This window comes from Bubalus bubalis, chromosome 2 (genome assembly GCF_019923935.1).
Source record: "Bubalus bubalis isolate 160015118507 breed Murrah chromosome 2, NDDB_SH_1, whole genome shotgun sequence".
Classification (NCBI taxonomy): domain Eukaryota; kingdom Metazoa; phylum Chordata; class Mammalia; order Artiodactyla; family Bovidae; genus Bubalus; species Bubalus bubalis.
In genome coordinates this window covers 54148638-54168789 of record NC_059158.1, presented here as the reverse complement: position 1 = coordinate 54168789, position 20152 = coordinate 54148638, and the positions used below count along the sequence as shown (strand labels likewise).

General features: G+C 43.3%; 1 protein-coding gene across 2 annotated transcripts in view; it reads left to right on the top strand.

Moving 5' to 3' along the window:
- Positions 1-2605: 2605 nt before the first annotated feature.
- The window catches only part of FAM168B (family with sequence similarity 168 member B), a 40241-nt gene continuing 22694 nt past the window's right edge, over positions 2606-20152 (top strand). Inside the window, exons 1-2 of one of the 2 annotated variants that reach the window (XM_025272820.3) lie at positions 2606-2858; positions 12930-13010. In XM_025272820.3, coding sequence (XP_025128605.1) covers positions 12941-13010 — 70 coding nt within the window. In that variant the 5' untranslated portion in view covers positions 2606-2858; positions 12930-12940. The remainder of the gene's footprint in view (positions 2859-12929; positions 13011-20152) is intronic. The other variant, XM_025272816.3, reaches the window with a different exon arrangement.

Sequence of the window (20152 nt, the reverse complement as noted above, 5' to 3'; positions counted from 1 at the left end):
TTTAGAAAAATTATCCAAGAATAATATGTTTTTCTCCATGTATTTAAGAGGTTTTTTGGTGTGATTTGGTGGGTATTTTAAATTTTATTCATATAGACCTTTCACAACTATTATGCAAGTCTTATTTCTGGGTATTATTGTTATTTTTAGATATTGTTTTATTTTGTCTATAAGTAATCAACCTTGTATAAAATGGATCTTCTCTTCCATCATATTTTCTAATTCATTGTTAATTTAGATACCTTATATTTTTTCTCATTTTGATAATCACTGGTTGCTCTTATTGTTAGTATAGTTTTTTAGATGATTCCACTTGCTTCAGATCTGATGTTTAAGTGAGAAATAAACTTCTCTACTGTGTAAAAACACTGAGATCTGGGGCTTGTTACTGCAGCATTTCCTAGCTATCCTGACAGATACAAGTGATTTAAAAAAATAAAGAGACTCAATACACAAATATATTAATGCTACTGCTGCTAAGTCACTTCAGTCATGTCCAACTCTGTGTAATCCCACAGACGGCAGCCACCAGGCTCCCCCGTCCCTGGGATTCTCCAGGCAAGAACACTGGAGTGGGTTGCCATTTCCTTCTCCAATGCAGGAAAGTGAAAAGTGAAAGGGAAGTCGCTCAGTCGTGTCTGACTTTTAGCTACCCCATGGACTACAGCCTACCAGGCTCCTCCATCCATGGGATTTTCCAGGCAAAGTACTGGAGTAGGGTGCCATTGCCTTCTCCGCAAATATATTAATATTAGGGTTAAATTCTGTGCAGTGGTATGCAAGCAGGAGTTTAAGAAGAAAAAGCACAATGGAATTCTGTACTGTTACAGAACTTATTTATGTATTTCTAAATTTTTATCGTTGGCTTATTGGGTCTTCCTTAAACTGCAAGGACTTTTTCTAGTTTCCCTGAGCAACGGCTACTCTTCCTTAGGGTACATGGGCTTCTCATTGCAGTGGCTTCTCTTAAGGTGGAGCACAGGATCTAGGGCCGGCAGGCTCAGTAGTTGTGTTGCTCTGGCTTAGTTGCTCTTCTGCATGTGGGATTTTCCCAGATCAGGGATCTAACTGCATCCCTTGCATCAGCAGGTCAATTCTTAACCATTAAACCACCAGGAAAGCCCTTTATTCATGTACTTTTAAAATGGTAACTAAGGAAATGGCAACCCATTCCAGTGTTCTTGCCTGGAAAATTCCGTGGATGGAGGAGCCTGGTGGGCTACAGTCCATGGGGTTGGTTGCAAAGAGTAGGACACGACTGAGCGACTTCACTTTAGCTTTTCAGTGGGACTCAAATCACCAGTGTCTATATTACAACGGTTAAGAGTAACATCTAGTTGTATTTAAAACCACCCACCGTCTTCTATAGTGACAAAAATCAAGTCCTTTGCAACTATTTTAGTGAATGTGGCTCAGTCATGTCCAGCTGTTTGCGACCCTATGGACTATGCAGTTCATGGATTCTCTGGGCCAGAATACTGGAGTAGCCTTTCCCTTCTCCAAGGCAGTTTTCCAACCCAGGGATTGAACCCAGGTCTCCCACATTGCACGCTGATTCTTTACCAACTGTGGCACAAGGGAAGCACAAGATACTGGAGTGGGTAGCATTTTAACGTGCATTTATATCTTAGAAATGCGAACCAGTCTTTAGGAACTGTAATAGATGTTCGCGGCTTGGTCAGGGAAAGATAGACTGCCTGGACCCTCCCAGCTGAGCAGAGACCACAGGATTCCTCCACCTTTCTCCAAGGCAGAACCATTGACTGTCACATCACGCAGGGAACCTGTGGGCCCTCGTAATGTTACAGAAATAGTTGAGAGCAGCTCTGGGAAAGTGCAAACCCCAAAGTCCCCCTTTAAGAGCAAGTGCCCTTAAGTCAGACATTCGGGTTTCAACCTGGTCGGCTTCCAAGAAATTGTCTGCTCTCGAAGGAACTTATCAGCCTCTTCGTGCCTTAACTGCTTCATTTGTAAAACGACTTTATTGTATTAAGTGACTTAATGAATGCAAAGCACTCAGAACGGCGAACGCGAAGAGCGCCGAGCGCGCGAGCTCGGAAGGTCCCAGCGCCTGGGCCCTGGCCGTTAAGCCGACAGCCGACCACACAGGCCTGGGGACCGGAGCCTGGCATTGGGGAAGAGCGCGCCCCCGCCGCCGCGCCTGCATTTACACAAGGGTTCCTGTAGTGCGGGGCTATTTAAAAACACGAAATTGAATACATTTGTTTTCCCTTAAGAAGTTAATAATTATGTTCCACTATAATTATGTTCCATTGTGCCCTTTCCATACCATGAGAGTAGGAGCCCAAAGATGGCGTAAGGAAAAATATTCCACATGAGCGTTTATTCGAATGAGTCAACAGATATCCTCCGGGCGCCATTTGACTTCTGTTTGAACCCCCCAACCCCACCCTCCCCGCCCTGTACGCTCCAGACGCAGAGACCACAGAAATTCGGCCCGACGGTCTCTTTACGCAACAGCTACGGAAGGCCTCCCGGTCCCGTCCCCTCTCGGACGTCGGCGGGAGCGCGCACGCCGACCGGTAGCCCGGAAGGCGCCGGCGGGTCACGTGTCTGCGCGCCCCCGCCAAGGCGGGCTTCAGGCGGAAGTGAGGTTTGGGTTAGGCGGCCGCGCAGCGTCGGCGAGGAGCGCGGGCTGCGCAGAGGCGGGCCGGGCAGAGCGGGGCGAGCGGGAGCGCGGGCCGGGTAAGCGGCGGTGGCGGCGACCCGGGCCTCGCGGCTCAGCCCCGCAACGGAGCAGGCCTGCGCAGCGCGCGCCTCTCACCGAGCCCGACCGCTGAGCCCGCCCTGGACCGGCGAGCTCTGATCACTGAGGCCCAGTCTGCCCTCGCGGCGCGGTGAGTGCGGGCGGGGCGGGCGGCCGACTTGGCGGCGGCGTGCGCAGCCGGAAGTGCGGCGCTTTGTGCGGCCGATTTGGGCGGCGCCAAGGTCGGGCCCGCGGCGGCGCTTTGTCCCGCGGGGCCAGGCAGGCGGGTGCTGCCCGAGGGAGGCGGGGCTGGGCTGCGGGGCGCGCGGGCAGGTGCGGCGTGGGCGGCGGGGAAGCTGCCCCTGGGCCGGCGAGAGCGGCGTTTGTTGCACAACGGTGTTCTCTGGGTCTTTTTTTTAAGGTTCAGGTGATCAGATCAGGGAAATGCAAAAAATGGGGAAGCAATGGGGTGGTGTTTCTGTTCGTAGGATTTTCATCGTTTCCAGTGTGTAAACTATCCACTTCTCTCGCAAAGTAAACATTATTCCATTTTCCTGGCAGAAGCCTTAGCTTGAAAGGCTTTCAGTGTTGTAACCAGAAAGGACGTATCATGGCCCAGCCTTGGTCAACTTTGAAAGAGAGGTGCGCCTTTACAGCGTCCACGAATAGGGTCTTCCTCATTTATAGTGTATATAAGCGTGCGTCTAATGGATTGTATGAGTTAATGCTTCATTAAAGTCATACATAAAAGTATTTTGAAGTGTTTTACCAAGCAAGACTTTCTTGAAGTGAAAAGGTTTGTCTCCTTCCCCCTCCTTAAATTCTCAAGTCACCCTTGTGTAATTTTTAAGATTATTTTCTCGAATAGTATATGAAAAACTTAGCAATAATAGTAGGGACACATTTTAGAACTTGGGTTAAGTAAACAAGGATTGGGTTATTTTTGCTTTGACAGGAAATAATTAGACTAATTGTTCTGTTGTTGAAGGTACTATGGTGCACTTTGTGAAGTTTTTTTGTTTCTTTTGAGGTTTATAGGGTGGGCTTGCTTTTTAGAATGCGTTTGCATAATTACTTCCGTTTAGTCGTATTTGTGACTAAATGGACAAGCTGAGGTGTGCCAACAAAGGTGCCTCTAGTCAAAGCTGTTTTTCCAATAATCATGTATGGATGTGAAAGCTGAGCACCGAAGAATTGATGCTTTTGAACTGTGGTGTTGGAGAAGACTCTTGAGAGTCCCTTGGACTGCAAGGAGATCCAACCAGTCCATCCTAAAGGAGATCAGTCCTGGGTGTTCATTGGAAGGACTGATGTTGAAGCTGAAACTCCAATACTTTGGCCACCTGATGTGAAGAACATTGGAAAAGACCCTGATCCTAGGCAAGACTGAAGGCGGGAGGAGAAGGGGACTACAGAGGATGAGACGGTTGGATGGCATCACCGACAAGGATGGACATGAGTTTGAGCAAGCTCTGGGGATTGACCATGGACAGGGAAGCCTGGCTTACTGCAGCCCATGGGGTCGCAAAGAATTGGACACGACTGAGCAACTGAACTGAACTGAAGGTATGGTAGAGGTCCCTGCAGGCTTTAAGAGTTGGAAACTGCAGCCTTCCTCTAGGTTCTGTGTAGCAGTCACTATAGACACGCGGAGCAGGTAGCATCCCCTCTTCCTGCCTTCTGCTCTTCGGAATAGTGGAAGGATCCTACAAGCCAGATGGGCGGAGGAAGCTGCTGTTGGTATTACTGCCCCTGCCCTCTTATCCAGGCCTGATAGATTTGTTAGATTTTTACTTAGTATTCTACTCTACAGCTGCCATTCAGCTCATTTCTGTTTTAAGGCTAGACAGAATTGTGATGTCAAAATTATTTGAATTTTCAAATGAGAAAATGAGGAGTGTAATGCCACAGAGGTAGAGGATTAGAATTGGGAAAAACAAGCTTAAGGGCATATAAAAAATATTATTTTAAGTTTTTTTTTTATAGGTTCTGTAGCTTAAAGGCAAATTTTTGCCTCCCAAACTTGTCTTATTTAAACAGCTTCTTTTCACTGATCAATTGAGAGCAATTTTAAAACAACAGCACACCAGCCTAATAGAGGTATGGTTACTTTTCTTATGCCTGTGTTCCACTTTATGTCTATATCTTTCAAGTTCTGTGCAGAAATATGTGAATGTCTCCCAATAGATTGGAAACCTTGATAGTGAAGCTCGAGTTTGGATGCGTTCAGAGTCTATCTTATGTGCTGTTCTTGATGTTATCAGGTGTTACCCAGACTTAACAGTGTTGATTGTGTTGTTCGGGTTTTATCTTGTGTATTGCTGTCTGAGAGAGAGACTTTAAGCCCCTTGACCTTAGTTTTCTTGGTATGAAGAAAAATAATATACAAGGCCTCTACAGTCCACAGGGTAGCAAAGAGTCAGACACAACTGATTGACTTCACTTTCTTTTTTTCTTTTTTAAAGTTTTAGAATTACTGTTTAGTGTGGGAACTTTGTTTAGGTCATGGTATATTTTGAGACTAGAGAAACTAGTACAGTGATGGATGTTAAATATACTTTCCCTCTGAGGATTATTAGATTTCAAGTTGAGAAATTTTTGCTGTTATCTTTTTTAAACCCTAATCTACTGCTACCAAGTCACTTCAGTTCTGTCTGATTCTGTGCGACCCCATAGATGGCAGCCCATCAGGCCCCCCTGTCCCTGTGATTCTCCAGGCAAGAACACTGGAGTGGGTTGCCATTTCCTTCTCCAATGCAGGAAAATGAAAAGTGAAAGTGAAGTCGCTCAGTCGTGTCGGGCTCCTAGCAATCCCATGGACTGCAGCCTACCAGGCTCCTCTGTCCATGGGATTTTCCAGGCAAGAGTACTGGAGTGGGTTGCCATTGCCTTCTCTGAAACCCTAATCTGAGACTTACCTGTTTTGCTGCAGGTGTCAAACCACCCATAAGAATTCTGACATTTTCATCATTACAAATGAGAAACTTAAAAAAAAAAAAAAAGTGATACTAGCTTCCCTGGTGGCTCAGAGGGTAACGCATCTGCCTGCAATGTGGGAGACCAGCATTTGATCCCTGGGTCAGGAAAATCCCCTGGAGAAGGAAATGGCAATCCACTCCAGTATTCTTGCCTGGAGAATCCCATGGACGGAGGAGCCTGGTAGGCTATAGTTCATGGGGTTGCAAAGAGTTGGACAGGACTGAGCGACTTTCTTTCTTTCTCTCTCTCTCTCTCTCTCTCTCTCTGTCTCTCTTGCCTTGAAATTGGGATTCTTGGCCAATACCAAATCAGACTGGCAAATCTGTGGTTTCTGGGTGACCGTAGGCACTAGAATCCCAGGCAGAGTGGTGATGGTGGTTTTTTACCTTTAATTTTTCATTACTTAAAAAGTATGCAAATACAATATACAGCCATATACCCAACATATCAATCCCATTATATAGCGTGCTCAGGGCTGGTGCATTGGGATGACCTTGAGAGATGGGATGGAGGGGGGAGGTGGGAGGGAGGGTCAGGATGGAGAACACATGTGCACCCATGGCTGATTGATGTGAATGTATGGCAGAACCACCACAATATTGTAATTCAGTTCAGTTCAGTTCAGTCGCTGAGTCGTGTCCGACTCTTTGCAACCCCATGAATCGCAGCACACCAGGCCTCCCTGTCCATCACTAACTACCTGTCCATCACTCACACTCACGTCCATCGAGTCAGTGATGCCATCCAGCCATCTCATTCTCTGTCGTCCCCTTCTCCTCCTGCCCCCAATCCCTCCCAGCATCAGAGTCTTTTCCAATGAGTATATTGTAATTAGCCTCCAATTAAAATTAAAAAAAAAATGTTTTAGATTACAGACATCGTGTCATTTTTACCCTTGAATAGTTTAATACTAAAAACCAATGCATCTTTACATAACAAAATGCTATTCTCACATATAACAAAATTAATGATTGTTTAATGCCATTTGATATCTAGCCCATGTTTGTTTGTACCTCTCAATCCTTAAAATACCTTTTTATAATTTTTTCCATCTTAAAATCAGGATTCAAACAAAAACCTCCTGTGGCCTTTATTAAATCTATGTTAATCTAGAACCATCCTTCTCCCTACTCTCGGCCTTTTCCCAGACCATTGACTAACTGCAGAAATGACCCCTTGCCCTCTAGATTCCCTCCTTTTGACTTTGTCTGATTGCTTTATGGTGTTCAGTATTTTTCTCTAACTCCTGCCTTTTTCTGTCACCTGGGAGGTAGATGTGTAGGGTACATTGGATTCAGATTTTAGTATTTTTGTAGCAGTACACCTCAGATGATGCAGAGTGATTCCATTGTATGAGGATGCATGTAATAAGTAGCTCGGGGGGCTTCCCTGGTGGCTTAGTGGTAAAGAATTCACCAGCCAATGCAGGAGACATGGATTCAATCTGTGATCTAAGAAGATCCCACTTGCCTGTGTGCCGCAACTATTGAGCCTGTGCTCTAGAGCCCAGGAGTGGCAGCTATGAAGCCCACACGCTCTGGATCCTATGCTCTGTAATAAGAGGCTGCCAAATGAGAAGCCGGAGCAGCAACTGGAGAGTAGCCACCTCCCAGCACAACTAAAGGAAAGCTCGAGCAGCAGTGAAGACCGAGCACAGCCAAAATAAATAAAAATTTTAAAAAATAAGTAGTTTGCTCTTAGTGATGTTAAGATTGGTCAGTGGGTTCAGCATTCATGTCCACTAATCAATAAACTGAGCACAATTGTATGGTAGTTTGAACATTCTTTGACGTTGGAGTGAAAATTGTCCATTTCCAGTCCTGTGGCCACTGCTGAGTTTTCCAAATTTGCTGGCATATTGTGTGCAGCATTTTAACAGCATCATCTTTTAGGATTTGAAATAACTCCGCTGGAATTCCATCACCTCCACTAATTATTTGTAGTAATGCTTCCTAAGGCCCACTTGACTTCACACTCCACGATGTTTGGCTCTTGGCGAGTGCCATCGTGGTTATGTGTGTCATTAAGGCCTTTTTTTGGTACAGTTCTTCTATGTACTCTTGCCACCTCTTTTTAATCTCTTTGTCCTTTGTTAGGTCCTTAACATTTCTGTCCTTTATAGTGTCCATCCTTGCATGAAATGTTCGCTTAGTATCTACCATTTTCTTGACGTGATCTCTAGTCTTTCCCATTCTATCTTTTTCCTCTATTTCTTTGCACTGTTCACTTAAGAAGGTCCGAGTTTAGAAAAGGCAGAGGAACCAGAGATCAAATTGCCAGCATTCACTGGATCATAGAGAAAGCAAGGGAATTCCAGGAAAACATCTACTTTTGCTTCATTGACAGTGCTAAAGACCCACTTCGACGGTGTGAGTCACAACAAATTGTGGAAAATTCTTAAAGAGATGGGAATATCAGAACACCTTACCAGTCTCCTAAGAAATCTATGTGGATCAAGAAGCAACATTTAGAACCAGACACGGAACAACAGACTGGTTCAAAATTGGGAAAGGAGTATGTCAAGGCTGTGATATTGTCATCCTGCTTATTTGATTTCTGTGCAGAGTACATTATTTGAAGTGCTGGCTTGGATGAAGCACAAGCTGGAATCAAGATTGCTGGGAGAAATGTCAATAACTGCAGATATGCAGATGATATCGCCCTAATGGCAGGAAGTGAAGAGAAACTAAAGAGCTTCTTGATGAGGGTGAAAGAAGAGAGTGAAAAGGCTGGCTTAAAACTCAACATTAAAAAAAACGAAGATTGTGGCATCTGGTCCCATCATGTCATGTCAAATAGAAGGGGAAAGGGTAAGCAGTGACAGATTTTACTTTCTTGGGCTCCAGAATCACTGCAGACAGTGACTGCAGCCATGAAAGTAAAAGATGCTTCCTTTTTGGAAGGAAGCTAAGACAAACCTAGACAGTGTATTAAAAAGCAGAGATAGCAGTTTGCAACAAAGGTCTGTATAGTCAAAGCTATGGTTTTTCCAGTAGTCATGTACGGATGTGAGAGTTGGACCATAAAGAAGACTGAGTGCCAGAGAATTGATGCTTTCAAATTGTGGTGCTGGAGAAGACTCTTGAGAGTCCCTTGGACTGCAAGGCTATCAGACCAGTCAATCCTAAAGAAACTCCACCCTGAATATTCATTGGAAGAATTTTAGCTGAAGCTCCAGTACGTCGTTGGCCATCTGATGCGAAGAGCTGACTCATTGAAAAAGACCCTGATGCTGGGGCAGATTGAAGGCAAAAGTAACTTGAGAAGCTGTTACGTTGTTCATAGACCTTGTGCAAACCTTTTTGTTGAAGTGGGAACTGCAGCTTTTTCTTTCATTAATCCTGTTATTTTTTTTTTACCTGTAAGTTTTAATTATAACTTCTTAATCACTTTAGGAAATAGTTATTAGTCTCTTGGGAAGCATAAATGCTTTTAGGAACTTCTGGGTAGTTTGGATGTATGGTATTTAGTATTCAAGTGTAATTCTGTACATTTTTTTAGTGGTAAATGTAGAGTAAGATTTTATTAGTGGTTTAGACTGTAAGATTGTATAAGGAAAGCCTTTGTGGTATTCAGTGCTTTGAGTTGTCTACACTTCTTGGCTGTAATGAATAATTTTGTTACAAACATTCAGGTACAAATTTTTGTGTGGATATGTGTTTTCGCTTCTCTTGGGTATATACCTAGGGTGGAGTTGCCAGGTCAAATGGTAACTCCTGTCTTTAACTGCTATGCTGTTCATCAGCTTCACTGCCTACCAGATGACATCTCCTGCGCAGCCCCACAGTTAAGAGTCTCCATGTGATAGCTCCAACCTAACCTATGTCTCGGAGAAGGCAATGGCACCCCACTCCAGTACTCTTGCCTGGAAAATCCCATGGATGGAGGAGCCTGGTAGGCTGCAGTCCATGGGGTCGCTAAGAGTTGGACACGACTGAGCGACTTCACTTTCACTTTTCACTTTCCTGCATTGGAGAAGGAAATGGCAACCTACTCCAGTGTTCTTGCCTGGAGAATCCCAGGGACGGGGGAGCCTGGTGGGCTGCCGTCTATGGGGTTGCACAGAGTCGGACACGACTGAATCGACTTTGCAGTAGCAGCCTATGTCTTTGTAATCATCTTCATTGATTCACATGTAGCCCAAGCTCCAAACAAGCCCAGTTGCAAAGTGTCCCTAAAGTGCATCTTGCATTTTCTAATTTCTGTGGCTTTTCAAGATCCTGCCTGTTGAGAGCTTCTACCACCTGTGTAATCCAAGTTATTCCTGACCATTCCTCTCCTCCTGCATTAAATTTTTGCTCTTCCCACTCAACCCTCACAACACTTTATTCCTTTATGGCCCTTAACACTCTGACCCCGAGTCATCCATTGTTTATGTCTTCTGACTTGCAGACCTGCCTGTTGAGTACAGTACCCACCACCTACATGTTCCTATTCAGAGTTCAGCTAACGTGTAGGTCCTTGGTCTAGCCACATTTCAAGTGTTCAGGTAGTGACTACTGTATGTGGACAGAGCAGATGTACATTTTCATCTTCACAGAAAGTTCTCTGGGGCAGCACTTTTCTAGATGGTAAACTCAGAACAGGGACTGTGACTTGTCTTTTTCCCCCCTCTGTGGCCTTTGTGTAGTGCTTTACTTATTCAATTAAGAAAATGAAATTAGATCCTGGCACAGAATAGAGAAATAGAGTATTGAAAAGTATTCACTTCTCCAGAAATGATAGTTGAACCAGAGAAGTAGATGAAATATATGAAAAAATCTCTACATTTTATGTTGTAGATCCGCCAAGAATGGGTTAAAAGTGCAAGCTAATGCGGATTGACAAGTTACCAATTTGTTTCTTCTTAAACTGTGATGTAAAATACAGTTGGTTTTCCTCTCTACTTCTTATGCTTTGCTCTCCTTGTTTCTTTCTAATCTGTTCTGTAGATTTGCATCGTCCAGTATGGTAGCTTACAGCCAAACACGACTATTTAAATTCAGACTGAAGTTAAATAAAAAATCGGATCCTATCCTAGCCACATTTTTCAGGTGCTCATTGTTTACTTGTATTAATAGCTAATGGATGCTCTCTCAGACAGCACAGATAGGGAGCATCTTCATCCTTGTTCTTTTGGATAGCACCGATCTAGATTTCTGTCTTAGTTGTGGTTGTGGATGTCATGTCAGATTTTGTTCTGCCTTTTGGTTTGGAAGTTAAAGAAATAAGAGTTATTTAGGTAATGAATGTCCCAATCACTGATATCTCCAATTAATTTCTACTTTAGAATTTACTGCACAGGCTAAGGACTTGACCAGGTATACTTTTGTGTGTACTGAACTGCTTGGTTGGAAATACTCTAAGTCAGTAAGCTGAGGTAGAAATTTGAAGTGGTGTGTTTTTGTATTTTGTCTTTGTAATGGAATTTGATGCCAAGAGTGTTTTGAAGTACATGTGTCTTTTAGAAAGTCAGCAGGTAGTGGCCCCTTTGTGTGTGTGTCATTGTCTTTGGTGCTAACAGTGGAAACAGTGTCAGACTTTATTTTTGGGGGCTCCAAAATCACTGCAGATGGTGACTGCAGCCATGAAATTAAAAGACGCTTACTCCTTGGAAGAAAAGTTATGACCAACCTAGATAGCATATTGAAAAGTAGAGACATTACTTTGCCAACAAAGGTCCGTCTAGTCAAGGCTATGGTTTTTCTGTGGTCATGTGTGGATGTGAGAGTTGGACTGTGAAGAAAGCTGAGCAACGAAGAATTGATGCTTTTGAACTGTGGTGCTGGAGAAGACTCCTGAGAGTCCCTTGGACTCCAAGGAGATCGAACCAGTCCATTCTGAAGGAGATCAGCCCTGGGTGTTCTTTGGAGGAAATGATGCTGAAGCTGAAGCTCCAGTACTTTGGCCACCTCATGCGAAGAGTTGACTCATTGGAAATGACTCTGATGCTGGGAGGGATTAGGGGCAGGAGGAGAAGGGGACGACAGAGGGTGAGATGGCTGGATGGCATCACTGACTCAATGGATGTGAGTTTGAGTGAACTCCGGGAGTTGGTGATGGACAGGGAGGCCTGGCGTGCTGCTATTCATGGGGTCGCAAAGAGTCGGACACGACTGAGCAACTGAACTGAACATAGCTAGTGGAATATCAGTTCCTCAGCCGGGGATTGAACCTGGGTCATGGCAGTGAAAGCCCAGAATTCTAATGGCGAGGTCACCAGAGAACTGCCTGTTTTTCTTTTTAAATAGACTTAACTTTTTTAGAGCAGTTTTCGGTTCAGAGCAAAACTGAGCAGAAAGTGCAGAGTTTCCATATGCCTGTTGCCCCCTCCCCTATTGCTGTTTTTATTTTTAAATTTAAGATCCCTTTAATCCTTACTACCAAGTAAGTCAGTGATTGACTTACTGGATAAGGAATACTGAATAGTCTTAAATAAGCTCACACTTTAAGAATGCATTGGGTGATAAAATTCAGAGGAAGGTATAAAACCATGGTTGTAGCTGTGCAAATTCTTGAACTTGTCAGACAAAGAAGATTGTGAATTATAGAACATTGACTCAGTTAGTACAGTTGCTGTAGCTAATTTGTCTCTTTTAGGAAATACACATGTATTTTATTTATTTTTAGGAAATATATAATTTAATGTGTTTCAGAAATAGAGAAAGGTGCAAAAAGAACATTAAACCGCTCCATCTAGAGGCAGTCACGGTTCATGCTTTATTCTCCTCCCAGATAGTGTTCTGTCTGAGCTGGAGGTGCGCATGCCCAGTGTGTAGGTGCACATTTGGGATCACACTGCGTTACAGTATTGTACTGCCTCCCCTTTTACCCCAGTTATCATTATAGCATCCTGTGTTTTTAAACACTTACAAGAAAAAAGCAGCTGCACGGTATTTCATGCTCTGGATAGATCTGGTTAAGACTGTTCTCTGTAATAAGGACATTTAGATTATTTATAGTTTGTTTTTTTTTTTTTAACTGTTTTGAAAAACAGGGGCACAGAGAACACTTTTTTCCCTTAGCGTCTGATGGACTCAGGAGAGTTATAAAGCAAAGCATACAGTGTCCTGGTGGGCATCCGTTAGGGCTTTGGCATTCCTTTTCTGTTCTCTGTTGGTTAGCAGCAGCATGGAGTGCCTTGTTTCTGCATTTCAGAATAGATTAGAGAAAGGCCTCTTGCTACCTGCTTTTTTGAGACTGATGATGGAGAAAAACCTGAGAACAAAAATGCTTGGCTAAATCACTTTTTTTCCCTTTTTAGTTCTTGAAATCATGAATCCTGTTTATAGCCCGGGTTCTTCTGGGGTACCCTATGCAAATGCCAAAGGAATTGGTTATCCAGGTAAGCATGTAAAATTTTGTTTCCATTATTAAACTTTGAATACATGGTCCATTTCTATGTCATTAAGAATGCTTTTGATGGACAGACCCAGCTCAAGTGGCTTAGATAAGGAAGAAAATGTGTCAGCTCATGGAATTGAAAAATCAGGAGCTTGGGCTGGCTTCAGTCAGAGCCTGATCTAGTGGTTCCAAGGGTAGGGACTACGTCTGGTTTCTTTACTTCCTGTGCTCAGCTTCACTTCCTCAGTATTGCTGCAATGTGGGTCACAGGTCACACTTCTCCCCGTTGTGGTTGTGTGGTGTTCAGCCCCTCTCTTGGCTGTGAGTCTCTTCATCTGGCTTTATAGGAAAGCCCCGGGGGACTTCTTGTTCTCTTCATGCCTGCACCCTGGATCAGGAAGGGGAGTCCACTGATGAATTTATGGTTGAGCCACATTCTCCACCTTAATGAAGCCTGCTAGTCAAACATGGGCTGAAATAAGGTGAAGTGAAATTTGTGAGAATAGGAGTTGATGGTCAAAAATAGCAAATGGTTGCCCTAATTGAAAGGAATAGTTGTCTGTAACATTACAATTTTGGGTTTAGATAATATGGTGGGACAGATACTCTTAAAACCCTGTTGCTCAAAACCCCTGAAAAATTGAAGAAACATTTCAAAAATGTTTAACTGAACTTTTGCAAGAAAGCCATTTCTACAGCTAAGTATGAAGGTGACATAAAAACCAGAGTATTTGGCCATTGAGTTGATGTGCCTGCCCTAGGGGCATTTGTTCTTTGTGGGTTTTAGCAACCCTTTTGGGGACGAAGTGAAGTGTCTGCTCTTGTAAGGCTGGGATTTGGAGTGGGACCCCTCATCACTCTGATTCCTCCTGAGGGTGGTACTCCTATAAGAGAGGTAAGTAAATCAGTCCATACTGGTTCCATGGAGAAATTCATTTCAGCTTTGGCTCTGGGAAGGAAGAAGTCTTTTCTAAGACTTGGTAACCATTCAAGGATGTTTTGGGTTCTGCTTTGAATTACTTGTCCTTCCAAGGGGTCCATAAATTGAGAAACTAACAAAAAACGTAGTCTCTGGGCTGCATTACCCCTGAAGCACCTGACAGCAACGAACGCAGAACTGTGTGAAGGCAAGCGTTCCCAGTCTAGGTCGTGTGGGTGGCCCAAAGTCAGAGTCATTATAAAACACGGTGCTGTTGCTCATCATGTCTGAGTCACCAGTCGTGATAGATAGCAGGAATAAAACATCAGGTAGAAACCACATCAGACAAGCATGCTGATAATAATTGAAGATGCAAAAGAAAGAATCATAGCAAAAAGAATCAACTGGAACTTAAATGGAAAAAAAAAAAAAGCATTTGAACAGAATTCCAGTTAAACCGCAGGCAAAACACTGCTTAAGGAGGGACCAGCGTGCAGCAGAAGGAAGGGGGAAGTAGATTGGTTACGAAATAGAGGTGTTAGGATGAGAAGTTCTGAAGAGAATTAAAAGCTCCAGAAGGACTAAGTAGAGAGACTAGAGAAAAACAGTGACAGGATTTTCTAGAATTGGTAAAAAATAATTTAGTGGTGAGACCTCCTATCTTTAATGTATTTGCACTAGTTTAAACAGAGTTCCAGGTAATCTACTGAAGAGAATCCTGTGTAGCTCTGAAATCAGGAAATAGGTTAAACTTGATGGTGTTAGCATTACCTGATAGACTATATAATGAAATATTGGTTGCTTGTCATATACCAGGTCTGTGTACTTTTTAGGGTTTTTTTTTTGGTCTTTAAAAGGAAATTTCTAAAACTTTAAGTCTTTAAAATTTTTAAATGATCCTTATTTTATTCATTTCTTTATACCTTGGAGAAGGCAATGGCATCCCACTCCAGTACTCTTGCCTGGAGAATCCCATGGATGGAGGAACCTGGTGGGCTGCAGTCCATGGGGTCGCGAAGAGTCAGACACGACTGAGCGACTTCCCTTTCACTTTGCACTTTCACGCATTGAAGAAGGAAATGGCAACCCACTCCATTGTTCTTGCCTGGAGAATTCCAGGGACGGGGGAGCCTGATAGGCTGCCGTCTATAGGGTCGCACAGAGTCGGACACGACTGCGGTGACTTAGCAGTTACACCTATCCCTTGCCTTGCTTTTAGTATTTTGGTCTCCTTGACTTTGATAAAACTCTCTGATCAGCAAAAGTTCAGTATAGAAACTTGTAGCCACTCTAGGTATTTTGAATGGAAATTGGGGTTAAACATAGCGAAATAATGTGCCTACAGGATTTTAAGGCTAGGATAACTTTAGTACCAAAACAAGACATCACAAAGAAAGAAAATGCCTTTATACCATTTTATGCTTACCATTCTATACTTTAATACAAGCAGATGGAGAAGCTTGTCCATAATTTTCTAAAATTTACACTTAATGGGAAAAAAGGAACATCTTCTAATTGTAGTTACATGAGAGCTGACATACAGTCATTCATACCTGTGGATTTGGGGTATCATGTCCTGGAACCTGGGATACTGAGGGATGACAATAATTGGGTTCGTATGTACCATCTTACTATTGTTTTCTAATTCATAGCTCCTATATCTGTTTTGTTCACTTTCTTTTTCTTCTTTTGGATTAACCAAATATTTTACATTAAATTTTTCTTTTAATTTTTGAAAAAATTACTGTCTAGTGATGACTCTGACGATTACAACACATTTTGCCCCCTCTCTTCTTTTGTGTATCAGAGTCGGACACGACTGAGCGACTGGACTGACTGAACTGACCATGCCTTAAGCCATTACTGTTTTTGTTTTGTGCAGTCAAACATTATTTTCATTGCTTTCTGTATCTATGTGTTTTTTGTTGAGGATCATTTTCCTTTTACTAGGATAAATCCCTTTAGTTACCCTTCCTTCCCCACTCTTTACTGCATGTCTGCTAGCAGTGAATTTTCTTTGTGAAAATGCTTTTATTTTTGAGCCTATTTTTGATGAGTGTACTGGTTTTCTGTGACCGCTGTGACAAATTGCTACAAGGATGGTGTCTTAAAAACCATAGGAATTGATTCTCTCATAGTTGTGGGGCCAGAAGCCAAAATCCAGGCGTGGCAGGGCCTCACACCCTGTGGAAGGTGGAGGGGAGAATCCTTGCTTGCTTCTTGAAATTTCTGGAGCTTTCAGCGTTCCTTGACGTAGATTGCTTTGTGGACACATCATCCCGGCTTCTGTTTTCATGGTTACATCATTTCCTTCTCATCTGTGTTTCACAGTGTGGACACTTGGATTTAGGCCCCCACCACCTGTAATCTATGATGAGTATCTTGAGATCCTTAACTTACGTCGACAAAGAACCTTTTCCCAAATAAGGTAACATTTATAGGTTCCAGGGATTTGATGATATTTCTTCTGAGGAGTTCCTTTTTTTTTTGCCTGCCACACTGAGTGTACAGTTTTAGGTTGGCAGTTATTTTCTCTCAGCACTTTAAAGGTAGTTGTGTTGTCCTCTGGTTTTTGTCTTTTTTGTTTCTTTGAAATTAGTATTTCCCTGCTCCCTCCTTGCTGCTTTTAACCTATCTATGTTTCTCCTGTGGAATGACAAGACGTGACTATGTTTTGTGTTTATTCTGCTTAGTGCTCACAGAGCTGTTTGACTGGCTTGATTTTTTAAAAATTTATTTAGGTTATGTCAGGTCTTAGTTGCAGCATGTGGGATCTAGTTCCCTCACCAGGGATAGAACCTGGGCCCCCTGAATGGGGAGCGCAGAGTCTTAGCCGTTGGACCATCAGGGAAGGGAGGAATGGGAAGAAAAGAATATCTCCTCTGAAGTGAAGGTAGTTTTTCCAAAAGAGTAGGGTTTAGTCTCAATTTAAGGAGAACACTTTTAAATAGCTTGGACAGCTCAAAACTGCTATTTAGGGAACTGAAAACCAAGTAAGCCAAGAACGACATTAAAAAAAAAATTCTGGCAAAGCAGCAAGAGGATGAAAAGTTGGGTTTGTATACTTTTCAACACAGAAGTAAGGGAAGAGGCATCTCTTCTCAAAAGGCTCTGAAAAACCTATGGCATCAATGGATAGTTGCAGGGGATTGGGGTTTCTTTCTCAAAGGCTCCTAGGGCACTCACCCCTGTCTACCCTACCCCGTTACTACATTCACCCTTTTCCCCTCCACTTCCGCACTGAAGGGGCAGCACTTTTTAGACTTGAACCTCCAGGTACCATCTCTGCAGCCTAGATGGAGCCTGGGGAGTTTTGCAACTGGAAGCGAGACTTGCAAGGCTGCCAGAGGTGCGTTGGACCTGGAAAGAGCTGGGTGTGGGTGACTGGAGCCTTAAAGCTCACGCACCAAGGGGAAGAAGGAGCACATCTTTTTAGGGAGCAGGATCAGCCTGCTCCCTACCCCTTTGGTGATCAATATTCACTTGATGAGACAGAGACCACCTCCTGACTGTCCCCCTGGACTCTGCCCTAAGAGGCCTCTGGCATCTGTGACAGTGTGGGTCCCGACCTCCTTAGTCAGCTGAGGCCAGCACTTCAGGGGTCCCTCCAGTCCCATCTCAGACTCCTCCTCCCTGGTACTTGATCTAAGAGAGGAAGGAGCACAGAGGGACTTGGCTGAATCAAGGGTTCCACAAGCCTATGGACCAGTTTTAATCCCTAGAGCCTGAGATTCAGTTAAATATTACTGGAACCTACTGTAAGGTAGGTAGTCTTCCCTGTAGCCCAGATGGTAAAGAATCTGCTTTCAGTGCAGGAGACCAGCTGGGTTGGATTCCTGGGTTGGAAAGATCCTTTGGAGAAGGGAATGGCAGTCCACTCCAGTATTCTTGCCTGGAGAATCCCATGGGCAGAGAAGCCTGGCAGGCTACAGTCTGTGCCACAAAGAGTTGGACATGACTGAGCGAGTAATACTACTGCTACTACTGTAAGGTTAGGAGACTGAGTCTCAGCACCGTGGGTGCAGCCCTGGGACCTTGCACAGGGCACCCCTCTCAACCTCAGGAGGAGGGTCGCTGCAACTCCAGGTCCTCTGCAGCTCCTGCTCCCAGATTCCCCCTGGACTTGTAGGTACTGGTGGAGCAAGCCTGGCTGGTGGAGGGCAGGGGCAAGATGAGGGACCAAAGACTTAGACACTGTGCACAGGTCTCCTAAACAGCTGCAGCAGCTTAGAGCGAACCTGAGGTCTACTTTTCAGAGTAAGAAATACAGAGTTATTTTAAAGACCACGTTGCAGTCTCTGGATCTGTGGTCTGTTATCAGTTTATCTTTTTTTTTTCTTTTTCACTCATATATGGTCCTATGCCTTAACATTCCTAGTATTTTTTTCATGGAATGTAATACATGGTGTATTAAAAAGTATAGGTGGTCCAGTTGATGTCTTCCCTCCCCATTTGAGGTATGATTGATAAGAACAAAAATTGTATGTATTTAGTTTGTACAGCACTTTTTTAAAAGTGTATGTGATGATTTAATGTATGTATATGTTGTAAAATGACTACCACAATTGAGTTTCCCCAAATACCACCACACTGCGGATTAGAGTTTCAAAAAATAAATTTTGGAGGGCACTTTGACATTCAGTCATATCATGCCCCCAGGCCAACTGTGTCCATATATTCTAATTTGTCCTTTGTTACATAAAGGGTGTTGTACACTGAGATGGAATTAGGAATGCGGACGTCACTGTGGTGGATGACACTTGTGAAGGACCTGGTGGGTGGAAGCAGCACTGGGGAGGGGCCTCAGGGCTGTGGTGCCTGTGTGCAGCGTCAGCTGGCTCGGTGAGGAGCCCTGCGGTAGCTTCGGCAGGGGAGGTCTCAGCAGGCAGAAGTGGCCGAGAGTGTGCTGCTGCTGAACGCTGTCAGCCTCCTTCCTCCTTGAGGCTGAGTAGGCTCCTGGAATAGAGGTGCAGGTGCTGGTGTTCGCTTTGCTTTGTCAACTTAATCATTGTTCCCTGTCAGCTCACAAAGGTTTGCCTTGTTCTTTGTGTTTTACGTAATACTGCTGCAGAAGCCTGCAAGTTGTGGGGTTTTCATAATTTAATTCAACCAGTTCTTTGGATGGATATGTTGTTTGAAGGATTTTGCTATTCCAGTAATACTGTAGTAGATTGTGTTGGAGGAAATTATCTTCAGGGTGGATTCCTTGAGGTGAAATGGTCAGGGGAGCGAGTGCATGCAGATGTAATTTTTTTCCTGTTATTCTTAAAAAAATTTTTTTTTAATTTTATATTGGAGTATAGTTGATTAGCATTGTTGTGTTAGTTTCAGGTCTACAGTAGAGTGATTCAGTTATACATGTACGTGTATCCTTCTTCCAATTCTTTTCCCATTTAGGTTATGACAGAATATTGAGCTGAGTTCCCTGTGCTATATAGTAGGTTCTTCTTGGTTATCTGTTTTAAATATAACACCAACTTTACTCTTGTTTACCATAAGTTCTTTTCTAAGTCTGTGAGTCTGTTTCTGTTCTGTAAATAAGTTCATTTATATCATTTTTTTTTTAAGATTCCACATATACTTGTCCATGATACTTGTCTTTGTCTTGCTTCACTTAGTATGATGACTTCTGGGTCTGTCCATGTTGCTGCAAATGGCATTATTTCATTGTTTTAGTGGCTAAGTAATATTTCATAGTATATATACTACATCTTCTAATGTAAATGTAATTTTAAAGGTACTAGGAAAAAATCCTACTGCTTTGTATTCCTACCAGAAGTGTGTGAGTCTGTTGTTCCCCATAGCCTTGCCAGCAGAGTGTGTTGTCTCCTTTTGGATTTTCTCCAGTCTGAAGTTAGAAATGTGGTTGGCAGTTCTCTCTGTTCATGTCTTCTGTTGGTTGTTTTTTTCTATTTTTTTTTTAACTTTAAAAATTATTTACATTTTAAGTGTATTTGCCCATTGTCTAAATAATTTGCAAGTGTGTTTCTTGTGAAAAGCTGTCTTTTTTACTCAGCTAATGGTATTTTTTGCTATTCTGAAGGTTTGTTTTCCTGAAGTAATTAGGATTTGAGATCACTTCCAATTTCTTGCAAGAGAGGACTGCAGTATTTAGCTTTCCAGCCCCTGTGTGCCAGAAGGGAGGTAGAGTAAGATGTTGGAGACAGTTTATGGTGCTTGCCAAGGGGCATTTTCAGGAGGACAGTTCTGTGGCCAGCACCGTG